General features: G+C 33.9%; 1 protein-coding gene across 1 annotated transcript; it reads right to left on the bottom strand.

Moving 5' to 3' along the window:
* Positions 1 to 11,346: 11,346 nt before the first annotated feature.
* On the bottom strand, positions 11,347 to 24,405 carry LOC136041295 (pro-resilin-like). The gene is made up of 3 exons (XM_065725907.1): positions 24,253 to 24,405; positions 15,727 to 15,870; positions 11,347 to 12,743 (listed from the first exon to the last, which is right to left on the bottom strand). The coding sequence occupies exons 1-3, from the start codon at positions 24,307 to 24,309 to the stop codon at positions 12,537 to 12,539; spliced, it is 408 nt and encodes a 135-aa protein (XP_065581979.1). The 5' UTR covers positions 24,310 to 24,405; the 3' UTR covers positions 11,347 to 12,536.
* Positions 24,406 to 25,696: the final 1,291 nt, after the last annotated feature.

The raw sequence follows: 25,696 nt of genomic DNA, 5'->3' as shown, positions 1-25,696 counted from the left end.
AAAAAGGCAACTAGAACTTTCAATTATTACGAACGTTTTTATTAGTAAAAAAATACACATAACTTACGAATTAACTTACGTAACGAATTTCTAAATTCGTATGTTTTGATTACGTATATGAGGGGGTTCTTGCCCTCGTCAATACCTCGCTTTTTACAATAAAGCTTAAATTCTGTCCCAATTCCTTAAAAATGACACCTGAATCACAATGGCCCTAGAATAAATAGTTGAAATTACTAAAGATAATAAAGCACAAATAAGAGCGAGTTATTAGGAGGAGGTGAACCCTTTATGCGTAAAAATTCCTGTTCGTTTTAAGTTCAAATGCTGCTCCTTACTTACAGTTGAAAAAATCTTTTTCATATTTATTTTATCATTGTTTTTTTTTAATAATGCTAGAAAATTCTATGCTTCTTTTATGGAAATTCTCTTCCCCCGTGACAAATTCCTCCATGGAAAGATCCTCCAGGTAACCCTCTCCCCTCAACAACTCCCCCCAACCGAAAAAAGTCCCCTGAAAATGTCTCTACACTCAATGACCATGTGTTCCCGGTGTACCCGAATCTTCCCGGTTTACCCGATTCTTCATTTTGGAACGGGGGTCAGTGGCGTGACTCTGTAAGCTTAGCCAGAGTCGACCCAGCTCTAAATGGGTACCCGGAGAAATCTGGGGAAGGTAAACAGGAAGGGTGTGTGAAAGCACAGGATGGCTGGCCCCCAGCCCCCCATTGCACTTCCTGGCTGAAGGGCCAAGAAACAGAGTTCAGCACCGCCGGTAAAGACTGTAAAGTCTAAAGACGTATCCTCCTCCTCCTCCATGACCATTTGTAAATTACTGCCCCTCCCATGGGAACTGTTGGGGAGGAAGTTACCCCCAAAGACATAGTTATTATTTTTTTTAGACTATGCTGGATAAAAGGATATCTCAGAATTTTGATCTGGTGAATTTTGGGAAAAATGAGTGTGAGAGGTTGCCTAGGTTTCCTCCAATTTTTTACCGTTTACAGTTCTCAGATACTCAAACTATGTCGGACCGGGTACATTCACCAAAAGCAGGCGTAGAAAGAAGCATTCATGTTGATTGGTGTGAACGGTGTAGAGTCTTCCTGGGGAATATGGAACAACCCACTGGTTATCTACTTCGATGGTGGTACCGTTGCCATTGTAGGTTCTTCAGTCATTTTACAATTAGAAATTTCTCTTTCAACGGTCTTCTTACAATTAAAAATTTGTCTTTGAATGATATTCTTAAATACCTGTGTCCTGGTCGTCATTTATATTCCCTGTGTCCCGGTCGTCATTTGTGTCCCGGTATCCCAGTCTGTAATTTCTCTTTGAGTGTCCCGTTCGTTATTTATATTCCTTCTGTCCCCCGGTCTGTAATTTCTCTTTGAGTGTTTTTTCTTTTTAGTATTTTTTAGTTTTTTACATTTTTCTTTTTTCAGTTTTCTTTTTCTTCTTTATTTTTCAGCTTCACTATGAAATACATATCGCCCAACCTTTGTTTTTTTAACTATAATCTGGTAGGCATTGATGACCTTATCCAAGTCAAAATCCCAAACCCAATCATCATCGCTATCATTTTCAGTTTTGATATGTTTTGACTCTCGCTGTCCAGGTGGATTTTCATCTAACTGCGCGGTTTTGCGTTCTTTAGCCGCAAGCCTGTTTTCTTGCTGTTCTTGTGATTCCTCGGAACCCTTTCTTTTCTTACTTTCTCTATCAGCAGCAAGTTTTTTGGCATAAACTCTTTGAGCAGCTTCCTCGGCTGTTGCCATTGTAGGTTCTTCAGTCATTTTACAATTAAATATTTTTCCGTGAACAAATGTCTTAAATACCGTTAATGACGTCACCGTCAAAGCAAAAATGACGACAACTAATTTCATGACGTCAGTCGACACAGAAACATGACGTCACCTGGTCCACAGACAGACAACTTATTTTTATATATATAGATATATATATATATATATATATATATATATATATATATACATATATATATATAGTGTCCGTCTGTTATATTACCGTTACTACTGTAACACGAGCTAAAAAATTGAGGCTCTTTTTAAATTTTATTAAATTTAAAACTGTGCAAAAGATTGCACAAATATTTCAATATATTTTGACAATGGATTAAAGTATAATTCGAAAACCTTCAAACGGAAAACCAAAAGTTTGAAGTTTAGTAGAAATTGTTGAAGTTTAGAATGCTTGCTGCTCAAAGAAAATTTGTAAAAGTGTCAATTAACGTCAAAAAGAAATTATTATTAAACTAGCTGGGTCCCGGTTGCGAAAAAATACAAAATTCCACATTTTTGTAGATAGGAACTTCTACAGTATAATTCTCTAATACTTTGAATCCGATGGCGTGATTTTCGTTAAGATTCCATGATTTTTAGGGGTTGTTTCTCCCCATTTTCTAAAATATGCCAAATTTTCCCAGACTCGTAACTTTTGATAGATAAAACTAAACCTGATGGAACTTATATATTTAAAATCATCATTAAAATGCAATTCTTTTGATACAACTATTGGTTTCAACTTCCGTTTTTTAGAGTTTTGGTTACATATACATCTACTAGCTGTTGGTGTAGCGCTTCGCACCACACCAACACCTAGTTAGTGGGGGCGCTTCGTACCCACCCCACAAGCCCCCCCCCCCGCGCACATAAGTCGTAACGCGCCATATTAGTTACGCGTCATTGTAGTTGTGTCCCTGTGTCCCACCTGTGATATATATATATATATATATATATATATATATATATATATATATATATATATATATATATATATATATATATATATATATATATATATATATATATATATATATATATATATATATATACTAGCTGTTGGGGTGGCGCTTCGTGCCACCCCAACACCTAGTTGGTGGGGCGCTTCACGTCCCCCCAAGCCCCCCCCGCGCGCGTAAGTCGTTACGCGCCATATTAGTTACGCGCCATTGTAGTTGTGTCCCTGTGTCCCACCTGTGAATAGAGATAGATATAAATATATGTTTTTAACTACGTAAAACATGCGAATATACAACATTCTTCGCTGTCCCATTGTCTGTGCATATAAATAGATTGTCAGGTTTACTGACTCTTGAACATGCAACATATAATTGTCCATGGGAAAAACAATCCGTATTCAGATCTATACCTCATTATTCTAATGATGTGTCCCTGTGTCCCGGTCGTCATTTATATTCCCTGTGTCCTGGTCGTCATTTGTGTCCCGGTGTCCCAGTTTGTAATTTCTCTTTGAGTGTCCCGGTCGTCATTTATATTCCCTGTGTCCCGGTGTCCCGGTCGTCATTTGTGTCCCGGTGTCCCGGGACACAATTTCTATTCGAATAATTTCTATTCGAACAATCCCTGTGTCCCGGTCGTCATTTATATATCCCGCCTGTGCCCCCGGCGTCCCCGTTGTAGTTGTGTCCCTGTGTCCCGGTCGTCATTTATATTTCCTGTGTCCCGGTCGTGATTTGTGTCCGGGTGTCCCAGTCTGTAATTTCTCTTTGAGGTTCCCGGTCGTCACTTATATTCCCTCTGTCTCGGTCGTCATTTGTGTCCCGGTCTGTAATTTCTCTTTGAGTGTTTTTTCTTTTTAGTTTTTTTTTTAGTTTTTTACCTTTTTTTCTTTTTTCAGTTTTCTTTTTCTTCTTTATTTTTCAGCGTCACTATGAAGTACATATCGACGAACCTTTGTTTTTTTAACTTAAATCTGGTAGGCATTGATGACCTTATCCAAGTCAAAATCCCAAACCCAATCATCATCGCTATCATTTTCAGTTTTGATATGTTTTGACTCTCGCTGTCCAGGTGGATTTTCATCTAACTGCGCGGTTTTGCGTTCTTTAGCCGCAAGCCTGTTTTCTTGCTGTTCTTGTGATTCCTCGGAACCCTTTCTTTTCTTACTTTCTCTATCAGCAGCAAGTTTTTTGGCATAAACTCTTTGAGCAGCTTCCTCGGCTGTTGCCATTGTAGGTTCTTCAGTCATTTTACAATTAAATATTTTTCCGTGAACAAATGTCTTAAATACCGTTAATGACGTCACCGTCAAAGCAAAAATGACGACAACTAATTTCATGACGTCAGTCAACACAGAAACATGACGTCACCTGATCCACAGACAGACAGACAACTTATTTTTATATATATATATATATATATATATATATATATATATATATATATATATATATATATATATATATATATATATATATATATATATATATATATATATATATATATATACTAGCTGCTGGGGTGTATATACTAGCTGCCCACCAACACCTAGTTGGTGGGGAAACTTTGCGCCCCCCCAAGCCCCCCGCGCGCGTAAGTCGTTACGCGCCATATTAGTTACGCGCCATTGTAGTTGTGTCCCTGTGTCCCACCTGTGAATATATATATATATATATATATATATATATATATATATATATATATATATATATATATATATATATATATATATATATATATATATATATATATATATATATATATATATATATATATATATATGTTTTTAACTACGTGAAACTTGCGAATATACAACATTCTTCGCTGTCCCATTGTCTGTGCACATAAATAGATTGTCAGGTTTACTGACTCTTGAACATGCAACATACAATTGTCCATGGGAAAACAATCCGTATTCAGATCTATACCTCATGATTCTAATGATTGCCCTTGAGCTTTGCTGATGGTGATTGCCAATCGACCATTCCCTGTGTCGCCGTCGTCAATTATATATCCCCCTGTGCCCCCCGGCGTCCCCGTTGTAGTTGTGTCCCTGTCGTCATTTATATTCCCTATGTCCCAGTCGTCATTTGTGTCCCGGTGTCCCAGTCTGTAATTTCTCTTTGAGTGTCCCGGTCGTCATTTATATTCCTTGTGTCCCGGTGTCCCGGTCGTCATTGGTGTCCCGGTCTGTATATACATTCGTTTTTGAATTGGTCTTTTTTTTAGTTTTTAGTTTTTTACCTTTTTTTGTTCATTCTAGTTACACCTCATGATTCTAATGATTGCCCTTGATCTTTGTTGATGGTGATTGCTAATCGAACATTCCCTGTGTCTCCGTCGTCATTTATATATCCCCCTGTGCCCCCCGGCGTCGCTGTTGTAATTGTGTCCCTGTGTCCCGGTCGTCATTTATATTCCCTGTGTCCCGGTCGACATTTGTGTCCCGGTGTCCCGGTCTGTATATACATTCGTTTTTGAATTGGTATATGATGAAATAAATTTTTGTGTTTTTCCCCTTTTTTCTTTTTAGTTTTTTTTTGGTTTTTACTTTTTTTTAGTTTTTTTAGTTTTTTTCTTTTTTTTTAGTTTTTTTGTAGTTTTTACCTTTTTAGTTTTTTTTATTTTTATTTTTATTTTTTTTAGTCCTGTGTCCCGGTCGTCATTTGTGTCCCGGTGTCCCGGTCTGTATATACATTTATTTTTGAAATATATACATTTATTTCCCCTTTTTTTCTTTTTAGTTTTTTTTTTTGGTTTTTACTTTTTCTTTAGTGTTTTTAGTTTTTTTTTGTAGTTTTTACCTTTTTAGTTTTTTTTATTATTTTTTTTTTAGTTTTGTTTTTCTCCTTTATTTTTCAGTTTTTTTCCTTTTTTTTCTTTTTTTCTTTTTTAGTTTTTTTTGTTTTTTAGCTTTTTTAGTTTTTTTTATTAGATTTTAGTTTTTTTCTTTTTAGTTTTTTTTGTAGTTTTTACCTTTTTTTTAGTTTTTTTAGTTTTTTTTTTACTTATGTCCTGGTCGTCATTTATATTCCCTGTGTTTCGGTCGTCATTTGTGTCCCGGTGCTTTGTTGATGATTGCTAATCGAACATTCCTTGTGTCCCGGTCGCTTTCTCTTTGAGTGTCCCGGTCGTCATTTATATTCCCTATGTCCCGGTGTCCCGGTCGTCATTTGTGTCCCGATGTCCCGGTCTGTAATTTCGTCAGTCGACAAACATGATGTCAGTCGACAGACAAACATGACGTCACTCGAAAGACACACAGACAACTTATTTTTATATATATAGATATAGATAGATATATGTTTTTAACTAAGTAAAACTTGCAAATATACAACATTCTTTGCTGTCCCATTGTCTGTGCATATACAAAGCCTTATATACTTATAATGACGTCATATGCAAGCCCTCTTTTTACAAACAAACATGCATACATACAACTTCTTTTTATATAGATGGATAGATAGATATACATATACACTATAAATTAACTACGTAAAACTTGCGAATATACAACATTCTTCACTGTCCATTGTCTGCGCATATAAATAGATTGTCAGGTTTACCGACCCTCGAACACGCAACATACAATTGTCCATGGAAAAAACAATCTGTATTAAGATCTATACCGCATTTTTCTAATGATTGTTTTTACGGCAAGTCGCGTGCCATTGCAAAACTTTGGTGGGTAAGTATTTCGTAACAGTATTATTGGTACGCCTATTTTTAGTTGTAGCACGTGTGGTGGAAACCCTGGGAGATCCAGGGAATTTAAAAATTCAGATGGATAATTAACCATTTCCTTTGGTTCCAGAACTGTGTCGACTGACTTGTAAATGACTGCCTGATCTCGAATCTTGGTCAAAATAATATTGTTGATTTCGTGGACGTCTTTATTCGTGGCTGCCAGAATCGCTCGTTCACTTAGCCATTTATGATTTTTATAATTGGTTTGAATATTCGGAAATACCTTTTCATCCAATTCATTTTTGGACGTCACTAAATTACAGAATTCAACACGCAGTTGTATACGTCCTGAAATTGAGTCTACTGGGAGCTATCCGTTTCCTATTGCCAGCGATTAATCTGAAAATATTTCACCAGAGTCATTGTTTTGCAATCGGACACGCATATTTATAGTTAATTTTAATGTCTTTACGTGTGCCCATAAATTAGAATTTTCAGGCAAGCATTCATTTCGTCCGCAGGTAATGTTTACCTGAAATCTCCCGCAAGCAATATTAATGTGCTGCCAAAGGGTTTCAAATCTCCTCGCAAATCTCGCAATGATCGCTCCAGAGCCTCGAGTAATTTTTGTATGTTCCATTGTGCACTTGTCCCAAATAATAAGTTTGCATTGCTGAAAATCTTTACCCATTCCAGATGATTTGGAAATATTGCACGTGGGAGTTTCTGCAGAATGCAAATTCAGAGGCAATTTCAAAGCGAAATGAGCAGTTCTTCCACCAGGCAGCAACGTTGCTGATATTCCGTATGACGCAATTGCAAACGCTTATGTCATTTTTTGATCGAATTGATGCCAAAATCAATTTTATCACATCAATTTTATCTTATCATAAATGTCATTTTGCTCAGACGTTAACTTAGAAATATTATCTTGTACACACGACAATAGATCACTCGTACTGTAACTTTATTCATGATTCAATTCTGCACATGTCGAAACAGCAGCGTTACGATTAGGTGAAGGCACTCCCAAATCCTGAAGAGGTTGTTTGCCATACATAAGCACAAATCTTCAATAATAACCAAAGTGTAGTTATAAATTTCTGATGTAAAATCAAAAGTCATATCTGTCGTCTTTAACCGTTTTCGATGGAGTATATCCTCAACCATTTTCGATTTATATTTCTCCCTTAACTCTGTAGGAGCTGAAGGAGAGCAAGTTGTTATTATGATTCCAAACAATGCACGAATTTGACTTGGAGTTGATATTTTGCACGCGTCATTGATGCAGTTATCCCAGTGCTGGTCATTCTCCAATAAGTTCAGAGCTTGGCATGCACTACGGTAAGTGTCATGTATAGTGCCGTTTACAGTTCTCAAATACTCAAAGGACGTCGGACCGGGTACATTCACCAAAAGCAGGCGGAGAAAGAAACATTCATGTTGATTGGGGTGAATGGTGTAGAGTCTTCCTATCGTGGTATCTTTGAAGATGGTAGGTTGGTCGTCGACTGACTTACCCTGTTTTCGACGTTCAAATGATTTACTTTTAGCATTCCACGTGTAATACGAAGGCACTTCAGTATACAGCTGTTTTTTTTGCAAAAGAATCATTTTGACATAACGAAAAGAAAGCAGTTAACATTTTATCCGGTGGATTCAGGGCTCTTTGTTGCAAGTTGGATTCCAAAAAATAAACACGTTGACCATTCTGTAAATGTACCACTAAGTGAACAACACCTGGACTTCGTTCATGTATCAGAAATGAAAAAATTCACCAAACAGCTTCGTTACTGCTTATGTATCTTCCAGCCTCATATTGTACAATTTCATCAATATCACCGATTTCGGACCGGAAGCCAAAAACTGCCATGTCGCTAGCCCCATTTAAATGGGGCTAGGGTAAGTTTTCTAAGTGAAAAACGATGTTGGCACAATTTATACTTTTTTTTTGTGTGTTTTTGCCCAGAGCACTTTGTACAGAAGGATTTGTCGTAGAAACTTCGAAAGAAGCTAATTTGATTGGAACCTAGAAATTCCGATCTTTGACATAGTTTTTGTTTCCAAACTTCTATTTTATAACTGTTTTCCGGTAACAAGATATCTGGTAAGCCATTAGCGTTCCAAAAAGCTTTACAAAAATGACTTCCCAGGTTCGAACAGTTATTCAATGTGTACTGTTTTTATTCAGTTTCCCTTTTACCATTGCTTAGAGAGGGCCTTTTTTTAATTAATTGTTTTTTAGGTTCTGTTTGTTTTTATTCTGTCCTTGGAACTTTAAATTTACATTTTTTACTTTTTATCTACTCTTGTACACTGTGGACGGTCGAACAGAGGTCTCGACCAAAATATCTGTATTTTTTTTTACATTGCGTATTCATCCATTTTCTTAAGGAAGCATCTCAAATTTATTTGCATTTAGAAATCCTGAAACTGAAGTCACTTAGGTTATACCTATGCGAAATAAATACTGATTGCATGTCTATCCAAAGTTTTTCACAGTGTCAGCAGTTAATCAGTTTTTATAGAAATATCTTACAATTTATAACAAATAAAGGACAGAAAACAGGTTTTATATAAGAAAAAACAAACAAAAAACGATAATCTGATGAATTGACGGTAGTATAAGGCAAGACCAAATTGAAGGACTGACAAGAGCCGAAATCACGTCGAAGTTTGAATTGCAAAAAGCTAAGTCTTTGTTTTCTTAAAACAAATTTTATTGTCAAAACAATAATATTAGCTTAAATTAGGAATAAATGTGTTGTTGTCTAACGAGGAAATTAACCGAGTCAAAAGCTCCACTTACCTAAATTGTAGTGTTAGTAAGGATGCAGTGAAAAGGTGAAAATAGAATAGACGAGGAGTAGTGAAAACAAAATTGAAAGAGTTTGGAAGTTATTATAGAACTATTTGAGGATACTAGAAGCCAAGGTAATGGCAGTTGTCACGCATGGAACTGAAACCTGGGTGCTTCAAAAATCTTATAATCCTATTTTAAGATTTTTCCAGAAAAATTATCTGGGAATGAGTTTTGGGTTGCCTACTCATTTGAACGATCATATACCAACATACTCATTTGCTTTGACTGACATTGACTATATAAACGTATGAGTATTCCTAGATCAAACTCATTCACCTTACTGTTTGGACCTGTGGTGGCTGACAAACTTCCGACTATCTCTTTTTGTGTTATTTGATCCTGAGTCCAACTTATAGGGCTGCCACAGGCTCAAGGAGTCAAAAAAAGACGTTTTTTTTTGGTGGAAAAGGGGAACTTTAGGGACCTTCCTGACACAAAAAAGGACTAATAGAAACCTGGTACAGGTATGGTTTGCCGTATAAATGACAAAATCAACATAGTACTCGATATTTTATAAATCTGAAGACAGGACGGTCGGCAATGTAGTGGGATCATCTTCTGGAAATATATTCCAGGAAATATATTGGGTAATATTATTGGGTATATATTGAGTAAAGCTATCTATTTCCACGGTTTTGTCATTATCACAAGATTAAAAAAATCGGAATCACAAGATCGAATCTAATCCGACATTGAAGAAAGTGTTAGCTTAGGTCTACCAGGCTATTAGATATTTAAAAGAATATGTCATGGCACTTACAGATGCTGAATCTCAATAGTACAGAATCTCTTTGGCCTAAATGATATATAGCCCACAAATGCCGAATAGTTGGGTCAAATTTGATATAAAATTAGTGCGGCATCTTCTTTTGGAAATGTTTAGGAATGGTCGGCAATGTAGCGGTATCATCTTCTGGAAATATATGGGTAATATAAAGATGATACGACCCTTTATTATTCTATTTGAATGTTATCAGACTTCCTTTTTGCTTGATTTTCAACTATGAAGGTATAAAAAAATCAAATAATACGCAAGATATTACTTGGATTAATGACCAGAATATAGTTACCAGACCACAAAAGAAACTATCACAAGACATTTCAGAATCCTTTTTGTAGTTTTATTTCCTTTTTTCTGCCTTTAGCTTTCCTTCGTCTAAACCATCAAAGGCGTGGTTATCAGCAACTGCCTTTATTTTTACATTTAAGTACCTGAGAAATTTCAACAGCTATTGATTCTTTTTTCTGTTCGTTATGCAACAAAACTGACCCATGACAATAGTTTTGGCAAGCTGAATTTTAATCAGGTCTTTCTTCTCAACGCCCCGTTAAGCTGTTTTCTGGTTTCTTCTAACTTCTTGTCAGTAGCTTGCTCCTTACACCCAGTAGCCTGTCTTTTCTGTTAACAATAAATGACATTACAGTAATCACAAAAATAAAAAGAAAAATAAGAGTTATATTCCAATTTTTGAAGAAAATTTATTTTTCAAGAGAAGAAAAGGATTTTGAAAGTACAATACGAAAAGAAAGCAAACATAATCTGAATAAGAATTAATCTTTAAAAAATTTTAATGTCCCATGTAGTCTCTCATATTACAAAAATTAGTTTGTTTTTCATTCAACAGCTTGTAAACGAAGCTATACACATTTACAATGGAATATTTTACCATTTATAATTGTATTTGGTAATTTTGTCATCTTTTTAATATTTTTTTTATAAATCTCATAGCATTTCTTTTCTGGCAGGACTCCTAATTGGGGCTTGAGTCTGAAGAGCATCATATAATTTTTCGATTAGGAGGGGGGCTGTTGATACTGCAGAGCGTATATTTAAAGCTGCAATAGTTTCAAGTGTTTCGAGAAGAATACTTAAAATATATATTATGCGAAAGTTCTCTCCGCTAATTTTAGGAGTATATGTTTAGTATTTAAAGAGATCATGCTCTTTGAGAAATACCTGTATCATCTCCCCGTGTGTCACCCAGTCTCAGTCCTCCTCTCTCCTATGATTCAATCAATTAAAAGACAGACACATACAGTCATAAAACACAAATCTATTCGAAAAAAATACTGTTTTATATAAAACTGTACAGAAATGTACACAAACGCATTGTTAGGACAGATTTTTAACAATTTTATTGTCCTACCAAATTTCGTTCTTAATAAAATTATGAAATAAACATCCAGTGGAAAGAACTATTAAAGAGGCTCACTTAATTCATTTACTTGTAAGTTTAGCAGCTTAGCAAGATGAAGCTAGCTCAATATGTTAAAAAGTAAGGAATAAACAGCAACAACCCAAGAATATTACAGAATTCTATGGTAAAAAACACCGACTTTTATCGCTTTTATATCTCAAAAGTAATTTCTAATTTCTAGCTAAATTGATTATAGGAGCATTTTCTTGGCAGAAGTTGTGAGAACATAGAAATCTAGCATGATGTCAGTATTTGATTCTTGTTTATATTTAAACGTGTAATTATGTGTCCAATTTATTTATGTCTACTGTGTCTAGGAATCAGTGCTACTGATCTAAATACTTCTTGTTGATATTTTTTTTTTTTGCATTTTCACTATTCTTGATATATCAAAGATTATGCTTATTGCTTCTTAGATTTGTTTGGTTTTGTTTGTTGTTCCATCTTAGCGAGATTCGCTCTTCTTTCTATGAAATTTACTTATATGTGAGGTTAAAGTAGTAACCTCTTTTTTTCCTAATTCTATACTTAACGCAAGGTTTCAAGAAAATTTTAACTTAGTTGAGTATTATGCATAAAAATGAAAAAAAAGGAAATGAAATTTTTTTTAGAAAGAATAAAGAATTTGGAACAGTGAATTAAACTTTTATCCTGTTGTAGTACAAAGGATTGACACTCGTTTTCGCAATAAGGGACCTGAGGTTCAATCCCCACCACAGCAAGGTTGGGTGACAAGCTTGGTGCTTGTCCCTGCATAAAAGACCCTGCAACTGAACCAGCAATAGCCTGGAGGCCATTGCTGGCCTTATTCTTTTTTAAGACCTTTAAATTTCAAATCACTTCGTATATAATGCTTCTTATTGATTATTGAATATTATCCAGGATATTTAGGGTGGAATCTAAAAGAAGATATCAAAGTGAATATTAAACTTTCTGAATAGCTTTGCCTTACATTTTACGAGTACACACTATTATTCCGTCACTATAAAAATAAAATCCTATAAGAATTTTGTAACTACATATAAACTATTTCTGGTACTGGACATTAGCTATATAGCCGTCATCTCCATTGACTGTAAATGTAACTACCTGCAGACGCCCATCAGGCAGAAGTACTTTGTAGCTACCCTTACTGACTATTCCATCACTGCTAGCTTCTTCGTGGCCAAAATCGAGTCCATTTTCTTGATCACTGACAGCCCAGTCTAATTCATATGGCATTGGCATAGGCACCTAAAAGAAATAGAAAAAGTAGAGAAAGTAGAGAAAGTAGAGAAATAACGAATATATAAAGCTTCCATTGTGACTTCAAAAATCAGATACTCTATTTTCTATCTTTGTATTATCTCCTCTCCAGTAAAACTTGACAGGTTCAAGTAGCAATTCATTTAAGGGAGATCTATTCCATACAGTCGAATAGATACTAGGTTACGATGCTATGAATATATGCAGTGCTTTTTAGAAAGTTCTCGAAAATAATTTATTATAGGAAACTTGATTCTCCTTAGGTTTTTAATAGAACAAAAATGAAAAAAACAAAACAATTTCCTCCCTACTATTTAATTTCTTATAAACTCACTGTTTTGAATCATTCAATTTTTTCCCCTCCAGGAAAAAACTGACAGGTTTAAAATAAAGCTGTGTCTTCATTATGATTTTTTCAAGCAAAGTCGCTCGTGCCTTTTCCCCTTTTTAGGCAGTTTCAGTCTACATTTGTACTTTTTAAAGCTCAAAAAAGCGAATCAGGCGCATTTGTAGTAGATTTTTTTTCCAAAAAGTTTGTTTTCAATGAACAAAAAGCTGTTTTTACTTAGCCAACTTCACCTGAAAGTAAAGACAAGGCTTAGCAAATTATGATAATAGATGGCGCGAAGCAAGCCTTTCAAAATGGATTTTGCAATAATTTTAGGCTACAAAAGAACCATAAATACGTTCATTTACGTTTACAACGTTAAGTACTTAGAAGAGTTCTGCAGGCTTCTCTTTGAGGGGTAATGGGATCTTTTTGAGCTTTTTCTACCAAACAAAATGCACCAAACTATCAAAACTACCGCTAAAAACACCATATAATGCTAAAATTTTCCCAGACTGATAGAACGTTTTATTATACTAGGTAATGAGACAATAAAGCAAGTGGATAGGTACTTACCTGAATAGCAATACTATGGAAGGCGGATGCTTTGAAGATTGGCAAAAGAAGGGTAGCTGGTTCTTATTTTGCTTTGTTGGAACTCAAGGAGAATTTTCAAGAGTAAGAAGGCAAGGCCTAGCTAAGATTCGAATACTAGCATTCACGGAAGTGATAAAATTAAACACGATTTAAAAAACTATTTAACAAGAAGATTTAAAAACTATGTTCAATTACGCAGTTTGCGTTTTTAATGAAAGGGGTGATAAGAAGACTAGGGTAAATTCCACTGATACACAATAATAAACAAATGACGATTGTGTTTTTCAGCAATCTACCTGGGATTGCGTGAAGATAGTAGCATCTTTGAAAACAGTAGAAATAGGTTAGAAGGTGTGAATTAGGGTAGGAAGGAATTTTCTAAGGCGGAGAAAAAGTAGAACATTCAATAATGAATGGAAGCCGGGGCCTCAGCAAATAAATTGGCTTGAGACAGCTTTTGGCATTGACAAGTTATTGGTGCTATTAGGAATACTAGTTTATTCAAAGCAAAACCTTTTAAGAAAAACAACTATGACGTTTTAATTAGAAGTGCAAAAATAGAAATGACGTTTTAACAAAAAGTGCAAAAATAGCAACGATGTTCTAATTAGAAGTACAAAAATAGCAATCACGTTTTAATAAGAAGTACAAAATAACAATGACATTTTAAATAAGATGTGCAAAATAGCAATGTCCTACCGTTAGTCGATTCGCTATACTGCAGGTCATTCTTAAAACGTAACTGTGAAGTCTCATAGCCAAATATTAAATAGTCAGCCAACCTTTTAGACCTTGCAAAATGGATTTGTTGCTTCAGAACGATTTAAAAAAAAGGGTCCAAGTATGGGATTTACTTTTCAAAGTAAATTCTCGTACGTTAGATTTATCTTAGCAGGGATTTCTTTTTTTCGTATTTTTAGAGGCGATGGCTCATATTTATTAAATAGCCATCATAAGAAAAAGAATAACAAATAAAACTGAAATAATGAAAGACCGATCCAGATACATAATTGATAAGCCTACCTATCTATATAAACAAATTTAAAGAGCCTTAACAAAAAAACGTCATCATTAGCTAAATAAACATCTTTTTTCATAAGTTTTGGATTAGAATCTTAATTTTGCGTCTTGGAGATCAAGAACCAAAGAAATTACGAAGCCTCTACGACTATAATTAACTAAAGTTGATCCTGACGAAAATAAAAAATCTTTTAATACCCTCTTACGACTTTTAGTTCAATCATAGTAATGCCTAATCTTCGTCTTGCTTATATTACTATTTGTACAAGCAATTTAAAATTTAAAGCTTTTCTACATTCAATTAGCAATATCAGACTTTCTTCAACTAATAAAATTCCAATGCTATTGCAGACATACTACATTAAAAAGTTATATTCCTTTGCTCAAATGTCTACACTTTGCAGACAGGATATTAATAATACAAATATAGATAGATAGATAAGTGAAGCCAAGTATATAGACATGAACACAATACAGTAGCATAAAAGAAAGTTACAAATAACATATACCTTGATCAGCGGGCATCATAAAACGCTTAAATGAAACACTGCATTAACCTAATACTAGTACTTAATTCTTTAAAAAAAAGGTCCTTGAAAAGAACGCTTAAGACTCGGAAAAACACATAAATAAAACATAACATTTTCTTTACACTGAGATTTTTTGTTTATTTACTTATTATTATTTTTTTTATTTAACAAAATCTCCAGATACCTTGCTACTCTACAAGTAAACTGAGGCGACGTACTATTTAAGACACCTGGAAGTATCAATTCATTATTTCCAAATATTCCTTCCCTTATCGTAGAGAGCCCCAGGCACCGGCTTAAGCAATGGTCTAGATAATCCTCTTTAATACTTTTATATAACTTGTGTATTTCATAAATTTTTTAGTACTCTTTTATATAACTTTTTGCAAACTTGATTAATTACCGCTCCAACCTGCTTTAACTAAATTGCACATCGATTATGTATAGTTCTTAGCTATGTTAAACTTTTGCGTATTATTGTAAGTGAAATACTTACGGCTGCAGAAGGTGGGGCTACTCTAGTTTCAACCTGATTCGTTGGTGCTTCTGGTAATTCGTAGAGTCCGCTTGGGGGTCTGTCGTACGAGTATTGTGGCCGAGAGAATACAAAAGAAAGTCCTGAAGCCAATAGCAGAATAGCCTGCAATCAAAAAATTCATAGTAGAACTTCAATATATGCTTATTGAAAAATAAAGTTTGATAAATTATAGCAGTTCATGTGCTTCTTTATGCACCTTCTCGCAGTGACTAATTTTGACCGAAATATTTTTTTGAGAATGTAAAAGTGAAGAAGTATCCCTTAAAGTATGAAGGAGATGTCTAATAAACAGTTTTTGCCCCTTGGTCAATCTTTTTTATTCAAAAGGCTCAGTCTTACTAAAAACCCCGATTTTCAAGGATGTTTCTTTTGGTTGCTTCAAAATTAGGATTTTTAAGGGAGTGTCAAATTTTCGTCAGTGCTGTCACGTTGAATGTGACTAACTGTCACGTTAGTCTTCAAGATTAACTAGCTAAAATTAACAACGTTTTTGCTCGTATAAAAATCCAAGCATTACAACATTAACGATCTGTTGATTCCCAAAGATAACTACAGACTCATAGTAAAACTACAGGAGTAGTAAAACTTCTTAAGGAGTTTTGTCCCATATCTATTTGGTTTCAGTTTTCTTTGCTAAAATTGGCCTAAATTTTGTTTTTATTTAGTACCCGTTAAAAACAAAATTTTACGGCTTCCGGTGTTTTTTTAAATAAAAAGTTTTATTTCTAGCGATTCCTAATTTTTAAGATATTTACGATTCTGTAAATACGGTGTTGTATACGCGATATTGTTTACCTGGTTTAGTTTATGCACTGTTGTGTACCATTGTGTAATCATCACTGAATGATTCAAACAATCGGATTTTATTTTCGCAGTTATCGGTAATTTATATGAAAAAGAGTCCCTCGCTTCAAGGCTTTGCTTACTATTAATGGCATTTACTTTTTAACTTACTCTTCGCTACTATGAACGATTTGGTACTTTTTCGAATCTTTTATGTTCCCTTCAATAAAAAAATTAGTAGGATTGGGCATATTTATTTCTATCTTCACCCCATGAACAGATTTGCATCAGACATGAAGAGATTTATATATATATATATATATATATATATATATATATATATATATATATATATATATATATATATATATCTATATATATAAAAATAAGTTGTCTGTCTGTGGATGTGTGGATGGATGTGTGGATGGATGTGTCAGGTGACGTCACCTGAAAAAACTGGATTAGGTGACGTCAAAACTGAAAAAACTAAAAAAAGGCAAAAACTACAAAAAAAAACTAAAAACTAATAAAAAAAATAAAAAAGCTAAAAAACTAAAAAAACTATAAAGGTAAAAACCAATAAAAAACTAAAAAAAAAACTGAAAAAACTAAAAAAAGGCAAAAACTACAAAAAAAACTAAAAACTAATAAAAAAAGTAAAAAAGCTAAAAAACTAAAAAAACTAAAAAAACTAAAAAAAGGTAAAAAAATAAAAAAAATAAAAAATAAAAAAAAACTAAAAAAAAGGAAAAAACTGAAAAATAAGCTAAAATAAAGGTAAAAACCAATAAAAAACTAAAAAAAAAATGAAAAAACTAATAAATGACGACACTCAAAGAGAAAGCGACCAGGACAAAAGGAATGTTCGATTAGCAATCAACAAAGCACCGGGACACAGGGAGTATAAATGACGACCAGGACATAAGTAAAAAAAAAAAAACTATCTATATATATAAAAATAAGTTGTCTGTGGATCTGTGGATCGTGGATCAGGTGACGTCACCTGAAAAAACTGGATCAGGTGACGTCAAAACTGAAAAAAACTAAAAAAAGGCAAAAACTACAAAAAAAACTAAAAACTAATAAAAAAAATAAAAAAGCTAAAAAACTAAAAAAACTAAAAAAAGGCAAAAACTACAAAAAAAACTAAAAACTAATAAAAAAGCTAAAAAACTAAAAAAACTAAAAAAAAGGCAAAAACTACAAAAAAACTAAAAACTAATAAAAAAAATAAAAAAGCTAAAAAACTAAAAAAACTAAAAAAAGGTAAAAAACTAAAAAATAAATAACGACCGGGACACAGGGACACAACTACAACGGGGACACCGGGGGAAACAGGGGGATATAAATGACGACCGGGACAAAAAAACTAAAAAGAAATAAAAACTAAAAACTAATAAAAAAAACTAAAAAATCTAAAAATCTAAATAAGCTAAAAAAGAAAAAAAAGGAAAAAAATAAAGGAGAAAAACAAAACTAAAAAACGAATGTATATACAGACCGGGACACCGGGATACAAATGATGACCGGGACCCGGGACACAGGGAATATAAATGACGACCGGGACACAGGGACACAACTACAACGGGGACACCGGGGGAAACAGGGGGATAACCTGACAATCTATTTATATGCAAAGACAATGGGACAGCAAAGAATGTTGTATATTCGCAAGTTTATATAACATAGGGACACAACTACAATGGCGCGTAACTATTATGGCGCGTAACGACTTACGCGCGCGGGGGGCTTGGGGGGGGCGCGAAGCGCCACCCCAACAGCTAGTATATATATATATATATATATATATATATATCTATATATATAAAAATAAGTTGTCTGTGGATGGATGTGTGGATGGATGTGTGGATGGATGTGTCAGGTGACGTCACCTGAAAAAACTGGATTAGGTGACGTCAAAACTGAAAAAACTAAAAAAAGGCAAAAACTACAAAAAAAACTAAAAACTAATAAAAAAAATAAAAAAGCTAAAAAACTAAAAAAACTATAAAGGTAAAAACCAATAAAAAACTAAAAAAAAAACTGAAAAAACTAAAAAAAGGCAAAAACTACAAAAAAAAACTAAAAACTAATAAAAAAAGTAAAAAAGCTAAAAAACTAAAAAAACTAAAAAAACTAAAAAAAGGTAAAAAACTAAAAAAAATAAAAAATAAAAAAAAACTAAAAAAAAGGAAAAAACTGAAAAATAAGCTAAAATAAAGGTAAAAACCAATAAAAAACTAAAAAAAAAAGGAAAAAACTAATAAATGACGACACTCAAAGAGAAAGCGACCAGGACAAAAAACTAAAAAAAAAGGCAAAAACTACAAAAAAACTAAAAACTAATAAAAAAAATAAAAAAGCTAAAAAACTAAAAAAACTAAAAAAAGGTAAAAAACTAAAAAAACTAAAAACTAAAAAAAAACTAAAAAAGGTAAAAACTAAAAGAACTAAAAAAGAAAAAAATAAATGACGACACTCAAAGAGAAAGCGACCAGGACAAAAGGAATGTTCGATTAGCAATCAACAAAGCACCGGGACACAGGGAGTATAAATGACGACCAGGACACAAGTAAAAAAAAAAATTAACAAAACTAAAAAGAAGGTAAAAACTACAAAAAAACTAAAAAGAAAAAAAAACTAAAAACTAATAAAAAAACTAAAAAATCTAAAAATCTAAATAAACTAAAAAAGAAAAAAAAAGGAAAAAAATAAAGGAGAAAAACAAAACTAAAAAACGAATGTATATACAGACCGGTACACCGGGATACAAATGACGACCGGGACACAGGGAATATAAATAACGACCGGGACACAGGGACACAACTACAACGGGGACACCGGGGGAAACAGGGGGATATAAATGACGACCGGGACAAAAAAACTAAAAAGAAATAAAAACTAAAAACTAATAAAAAAAACTAAAAAATCTAAAAATCTAAATAAGCTAAAAAAGAAAAAAAAAGGAAAAAAATAAAGGAGAAAAACAAAACTAAAAAACGAATGTATATACAGACCGGGACACCGGGATACAAATGATGACCGGGACCCGGGACACAGGGAATATAAATGACGACCGGGACACAGGGACACAACTACAACGGGGACACCGGGGGAAACAGGGGGATAACCTGACAATCTATTTATATGCAAAGACAATGGGACAGCAAAGAATGTTGTATATTCGCAAGTTTTACGTAGTTAAAACCATATATATATATATATATCTATATTCACAGGTGGGACATAGGGACACAACTACAATGGCGCGTAACTATTATGGCGCGTAACGACTTACGCGCGCGGGGGGGCTTGGGGGGGGCGCGAAGCGCCCCCACCAACTAGGTGTTGGGGTGGCGCGAAGCGCCACCCCAACAGCTAGTATATATATATATATATATATATATATATATACATATTATAATATAATATTCTCAAGTCCCTCGCTTCAAGGCTTTGCTTACTATTAATGGCATTTACTTTTTAACTTACTCTTCGCTACTATGAACGATTTGGTACTTTTCCGAATCTTTTATGTTCCCTTCAATAAAAAATTAGTAGGATTGGGCATATTTATTCCTATCTTCGCTCCCATGAACAGATTTGCATCTCATCCAGTCAAACCACATCACAGCTGGAATGACTACTGCCCCCCCCCCCGACCAAAGTCAATACACCCATCATGCAGACCCTACAACTATTAATTTTAGAATATCGAGATCTGAACCAGTTGAAAAAAAGGCTGAGTCTCCTTCCCACTCTCCATAAGAAGCGCATGCTCGACAGATTGTTGAAAAAGGCTGAATCAAGGTAATAAAGGAGTTTCAAGATGGAAATCTCCGAGATGCAGTTCATCTTTTGGAAAAACTGTCACATCACGACGCTGACCTAAAGTTTGAAAGCGTTTTCTGCCAAAGGGAGAACAGAAGCAGCAGCAAACATATGTCATTAAAATTGGAAAAATATCTTTAAATAAACTGAGATCGAGGAATTTAGGAAGTATGATAAGCTGCATTTAGTAGCAACAGTCGTTAAACCAGTATCATCAAACTAGTTAGCAGGTAGATCTTGTTTTGTCGAAAGCGAAAGGTTCCAATTCCAACGGCTCAGAAGTCAATTAATGTTTAATTAACGAAAATACTAGAATAGTCATATGAATAAAATCGACTCATAAGAATTCTTAAAATTGAGCAGAATCTAGTCACTATCAGTTTTTTTTATTTCTAGTTATTTCTTAAAGTAAGTATATTCCTTCAAAAAGGTTTCGTTTTGCAGACGTTATGTAACAAGAAACAAAAAGATAACATGTATTGGACAAAATAAAGAGAAACAAAATTAGATGCCGGAAAGCAAAATGAATGAACAGATCCTACGGCTGTGATAATTAAAAGGGCGACATATATAATTTTGGTCGAAAATAAGTTATGTATGTTTCGTTGATAGACTCAGCACGAGGAATTGAATGATACAGTGAGAATTATCCTATCTCTTACCGTCACGATGATCAGCTTGTTGCAATTTAGGATAAATATGAAGATTATCTTATGGGGCTGTAACATGGGGACCTGGCATGTGTCTCCGATTTTTGTCACAGAAAAAGGAGACATACGCCATAAAATGGAGTAATTTTTGAATTCCCTCGGAATACTTGGATTTAATTTATATCAATGAAAAAAAGCATAAAAAGCTGGTTTTTAATATGTTCCCTTTATCTTCATTAGCTTCATCCTTCAGAGCAACCACAGCCGACAAGTTTTTTTCCGTTTTTCGGCTCTCCTGAAAAGTTACAAAAATGGCGTATGTCACCTTTTTAATTATCACAGCTGCCAACCTGCTTAGTTTAGGATGATAACCGTTTTGTTCATGTTTATTATTCAGTTTTGGGTATTCAAAAGTTAGATGAATGGACCACAGTTTGGAAGCATCTGGCAATACATTTGGGTTTGCTGCGGCTGATTTTTGGAAATAAGATTTGAAAAAATATCTCTTTATGCGAAACGTTTTCTATTTCCACTCACATTCCAGTTTTAACTACTTGCTATTGTCCTTATGTTATATGTAAATCTTTTCCTCGAAATTTTACACGTTGAGTAGTTCAAAGTTCAATTTGTGCGAACACTCGTGGACCATTACTTTCTTTGAAGCAGGTTTTTACGACGCTTCGCTCGTCAACCACTTATTTAATTAACTTTAAAAGATCTGTCAAATATTTCAAGGTACTGCTCATAAATGTGTTCAAATATCTGTGGGGGATTATAGAAATTGTTATTAACATCAAAAGGAAACTTGATTTACATCGCTACGGGAACGTTAAGTGTTACAGCCTTTGGTCATCTTCACCGACGAAAATGTGACGAAACTTTTTTTTTCAATGCCATCGATTATATCTTATAAATTCCAACCGCTAAATGTGGCATAATACATGTTTCCACAAAAAAAGAAATACAAATAAAAAATCCAGAAATGTCTATTAAAAACCGTCTTAAGCAAATTTCCTGATGGTACTTAGCCTATGATCCCCCCCCTCTTAACATATGATCTCCTCTTAACATTTTGTACCGGTAAGCATAGTAATTTAATTTTTATGTTACAAAGAAAATTAATTTCTGAGCCCCTCCCCAATTTTCTCCTATATTTTACTTAAAGGCTCACGAAAGAATTATGAATTCGGATATGAGAATGCACATTTCGAGGCATCAGGTACGCTCCCTCGAACCAATACAAAGACTACCAGCCCCCCTCCCTAATGACTGATTCGTAAATATTTATCACTCTATGTAGTTTTACGGAACTAAAATGAATCAATTTAGCTCAACAACGTAAACAAGTTAGTTTATTTTGAATAAACAAAATGAACTGCAAAGAACTGCAAGCTTCTTTAGCAACGATAGCACCATAGAGTGTACGCTATTATTGTTGTATGTTATAGTGCAGTTCTTTAATTTCATTTGAAAATCTACTTTTTAAGTTCTTTCTTTATTTTAATATGGGTGAAGGTCTGCAATTTGAGCTACATGAGCCAAAAGTGTTTTTTACGCAAACACAAAATGTGTACGTGAGGTGTACTGGATTTTAGTACCTAATATTTTATCAGAATTGCACTAATCAGTGTATTAATAGTTATTAGTAGATTGTGAGATCCGTAAATCGACGGATATCGAAGGACTGGATGTAAGCTTTTCTTTGACACTTAAAAATTGCGATCTAGGCTGGCTATTTGGTTTTAATATTATGAAATTGCTGGTTTACACCCACACTCTCAATTTTTTTTATTTCTTAGGGCGGTCAATAAACTCGGGTTATTATATTGTTTAATATATTTGGGAAAACTTTCTAATATAGGAGTACAATTACAGTGAAAAGCTTTTCTGGTTTTACTAAATATAGTGCTGTCCTAAGATTAAAAGGAGTAATTCAATCCTACCGCAAATACCAACTTATGGATTGCTTAAATTTTTCTAGAAAGAGGGGGAAAACACAAAAATTAATTGATGATTTAAATAAAAAAGGGATACCTGAGGAACTGCATCCCTCCCACGAAATTATACATTTTCTTGAATTTCTAGGCTGTTCTTATTCAAATTATCAAATAGTTTCAATAAGAAATCCAACAAAATAAGATTTCAGGTGACACAAGATTAAGGCCCAATGCGTATTTACCCGGGCTTCTCCAACAATAACAAGAAAGTTCCTCATGATAACAAGAAAAACATGAACGTAGAAATATACTAGCGTAGTATTACGTATTACGTAGAACGTAGGATTAGGTAACATTAGACTAGAATTGGATCCGACTAAAAAATCTTGATCTGCAATGAAAAGAATGTACGTGCAGAATTTTAAGTTAGCAACAAAGGTCAAGAGTAAAAAATTACCGCTGTATATAGTGTACCAAAGTGCCTTTTTAAATCTTATAAATATTTACTAAAGCAGCTGATACTAATCTTATATGCTTGAGAATTGTCTCATTTATGTTGCTTTTTTTTGTAGGTAGATTTTTATAATTTACTTCATTTTACACAGTTTTAGTTCATTACCGTCAAAACCTTCTCACAAAAATTGTGAATTACTTTGAAACAAACATATCTTGCTGTTATAATTTGATATGAATTTTGCTATCCAGAAGAAAATAATTAAAATTTACTTAATGTTTATTGTGAGTAAGCATTTCTACTTTAAAAAATATGTCAATCTCTTGTATTGTATTTTGACATGAAGGGTTTCAAGGTTTTTTCATGCCTCTCCTTAGTAACATCGTTAAGGAAACTAAACACAAGATCCTTTGCAAAGTGCTCCAACTTTTTGAAATTTCAATACAGATCCAACACAATTTAAACTTTTGAAATTTCAATACATATCTGTCTTCTCTATTGTTATTCATTACTCTTTCTATAGCCTTATATTCTCTTCATCTTTTTTGTGATATTAAAGATGTGGACGCGGTAAAAAAAAAAATACCGCGTAAAAATGCATGAGACACGACTTGTTTTGCTTAAACTGTCTCGTTTTACAATAAAACAATGCTTCTTCTTTGTAAAAAGAACAAAAAACTAATGTCACAAATGCCAAAAAACTCACTAGCTGTTAAATTCTAGCAGTTGTCATACAAATGAACCTTTTATTTCTTCTTACTTTAAAAGTATATTGTTAACGTTAGTCGGTTTTGAGGTTAAACAAGACGAGAAATAGCAAAAGGTTTACCTTCATTATTTTTTCACTTTGTAGGTAAAAGGCACAAATAAGATTAACCTGGGTCATTTCTTTTACAAGATTGTATATATACCACCATGACAAGGTCGAACGGACTGGCAGGAAGCTCAAACCCGAGCTGTTATACTACATGATACCTTTTGCGCATGTTGGCATCTTAAGCTGGCCCATGGTTTGTCATCTAGATTTTTATTGGCCTCTCTCTATCAAAAGAACAAAAAAAAGAGGGTAGACTCGTTGTGCAACCTCAAACTGATCTCAATTTGCGACACAGTCCGCCAAGTTGACGACAGCCAACCAATAATTCTTATTGAGTAGATCACACTGTTAAAAAAGGGAATAACACGATATTAAGGCGTACATCCAAAATTTCTTGGCAGATTCGGTCCATAATTTTCATCTTTTTTAAGCTTTAGCTGCAACATACCAAGTGCGTGAACATGCCAATTATCTTCTTTGAGTTGCAATTTCAGGTATCAGGAAATGGGAATGTTTCTTAGAACATCATTCTTTCATTAATTAAAAAAAATCACACTTACTGCGCAGGATTTTCTATACTTATGATAAACAATCGTATAAGATGTGTACGTAGCTCAAGCAATGACACATACAAGGGAGTGCCTGGGGAACAGCACTCCCACTTCCTGTGAAATTCAAAATTTGCTTAATTTTCTAGGCTTTTCTTATTTAAATTATCCAATAGAGTTTGTACTTATACTATTTGCTATCCTTTCATTCAACTTGCTATGTGCCGCATTTCGATTATTTCAAGAAATGAATATTTAAAGAAAAAGATGGGTTAATCATAAAATTTAACCTCCAAAAGTAACGATTTGCAATGTTTTTCGATTTTGCGATATGCAAACAATTTGCAATAATTCGGCAATATAATTAAAAATTTTATGTTCGAATGAAGCCTCTTCCGACATTCTATCACCACTGGTTTGATTTGTTTGTCTTTCAAAACAAGACTGCTGCGAGTAGCAGGACAGCTTGAAAGTAGTTGGAAAAACTTATCACAAAATCAATTTGGCGGCACATCCATCACAATACACTCAAGATAGTTTTGAGCCTACCTCATATGGCCAAACTTACTTTTTATACCCGGTGAAGCTGTTGAAGAACGCCTAACACATCCTTTAAATTATGGAATCTCTCGTAATTTAAAGATTTCTAAGAAGAAATATCGCAAGACACAGAGAGCTGTGCTAAACGTTACAAGAAAATGTAAAAAGTGACGTATGGTGTAAATCGACGCGCTGCTTCATTGAGACAACAGCCTACGAACGTGCAGATCATTTCTACAGTGCAACATAGTGTTGATTAAAGATAGTTCAACCCTCCTGCATATAGTGATTTATTGCACTGTATATACTCTTGATGCTGACCATAATTTTCCGTTAAATGATTGTAAAACAACGTAGCAAAAATCTTG

Source organism: Artemia franciscana, unplaced genomic scaffold (assembly GCF_032884065.1).
Source record: "Artemia franciscana unplaced genomic scaffold, ASM3288406v1 PGA_scaffold_131, whole genome shotgun sequence".
Lineage (NCBI taxonomy): Eukaryota > Metazoa > Arthropoda > Branchiopoda > Anostraca > Artemiidae > Artemia > Artemia franciscana.
The sequence above is the reverse complement of the archived record's forward strand: the minus strand, read 5'-3'. Positions and strand labels throughout refer to the sequence as shown.

Coding starts and splice junctions, on each gene's coding strand:
- LOC136041295 (XM_065725907.1), bottom strand. CDS start 24,309: ATGACCCAGGTTAATCTTATTTGTGCCTTTTACCTACAAAGTGAAAAA. Junction 15,871..24,252: donor AAAGTGAAAAAATAATGAAG/GTAAACCTTTTG, acceptor TTTTGATTGCAG/GCTATTCTGCTATTGGCTTC. Junction 12,744..15,726: donor TAGCCCCACCTTCTGCAGCC/GTAAGTATTTCA, acceptor TATTTCTTTTAG/GTGCCTATGCCAATGCCATA.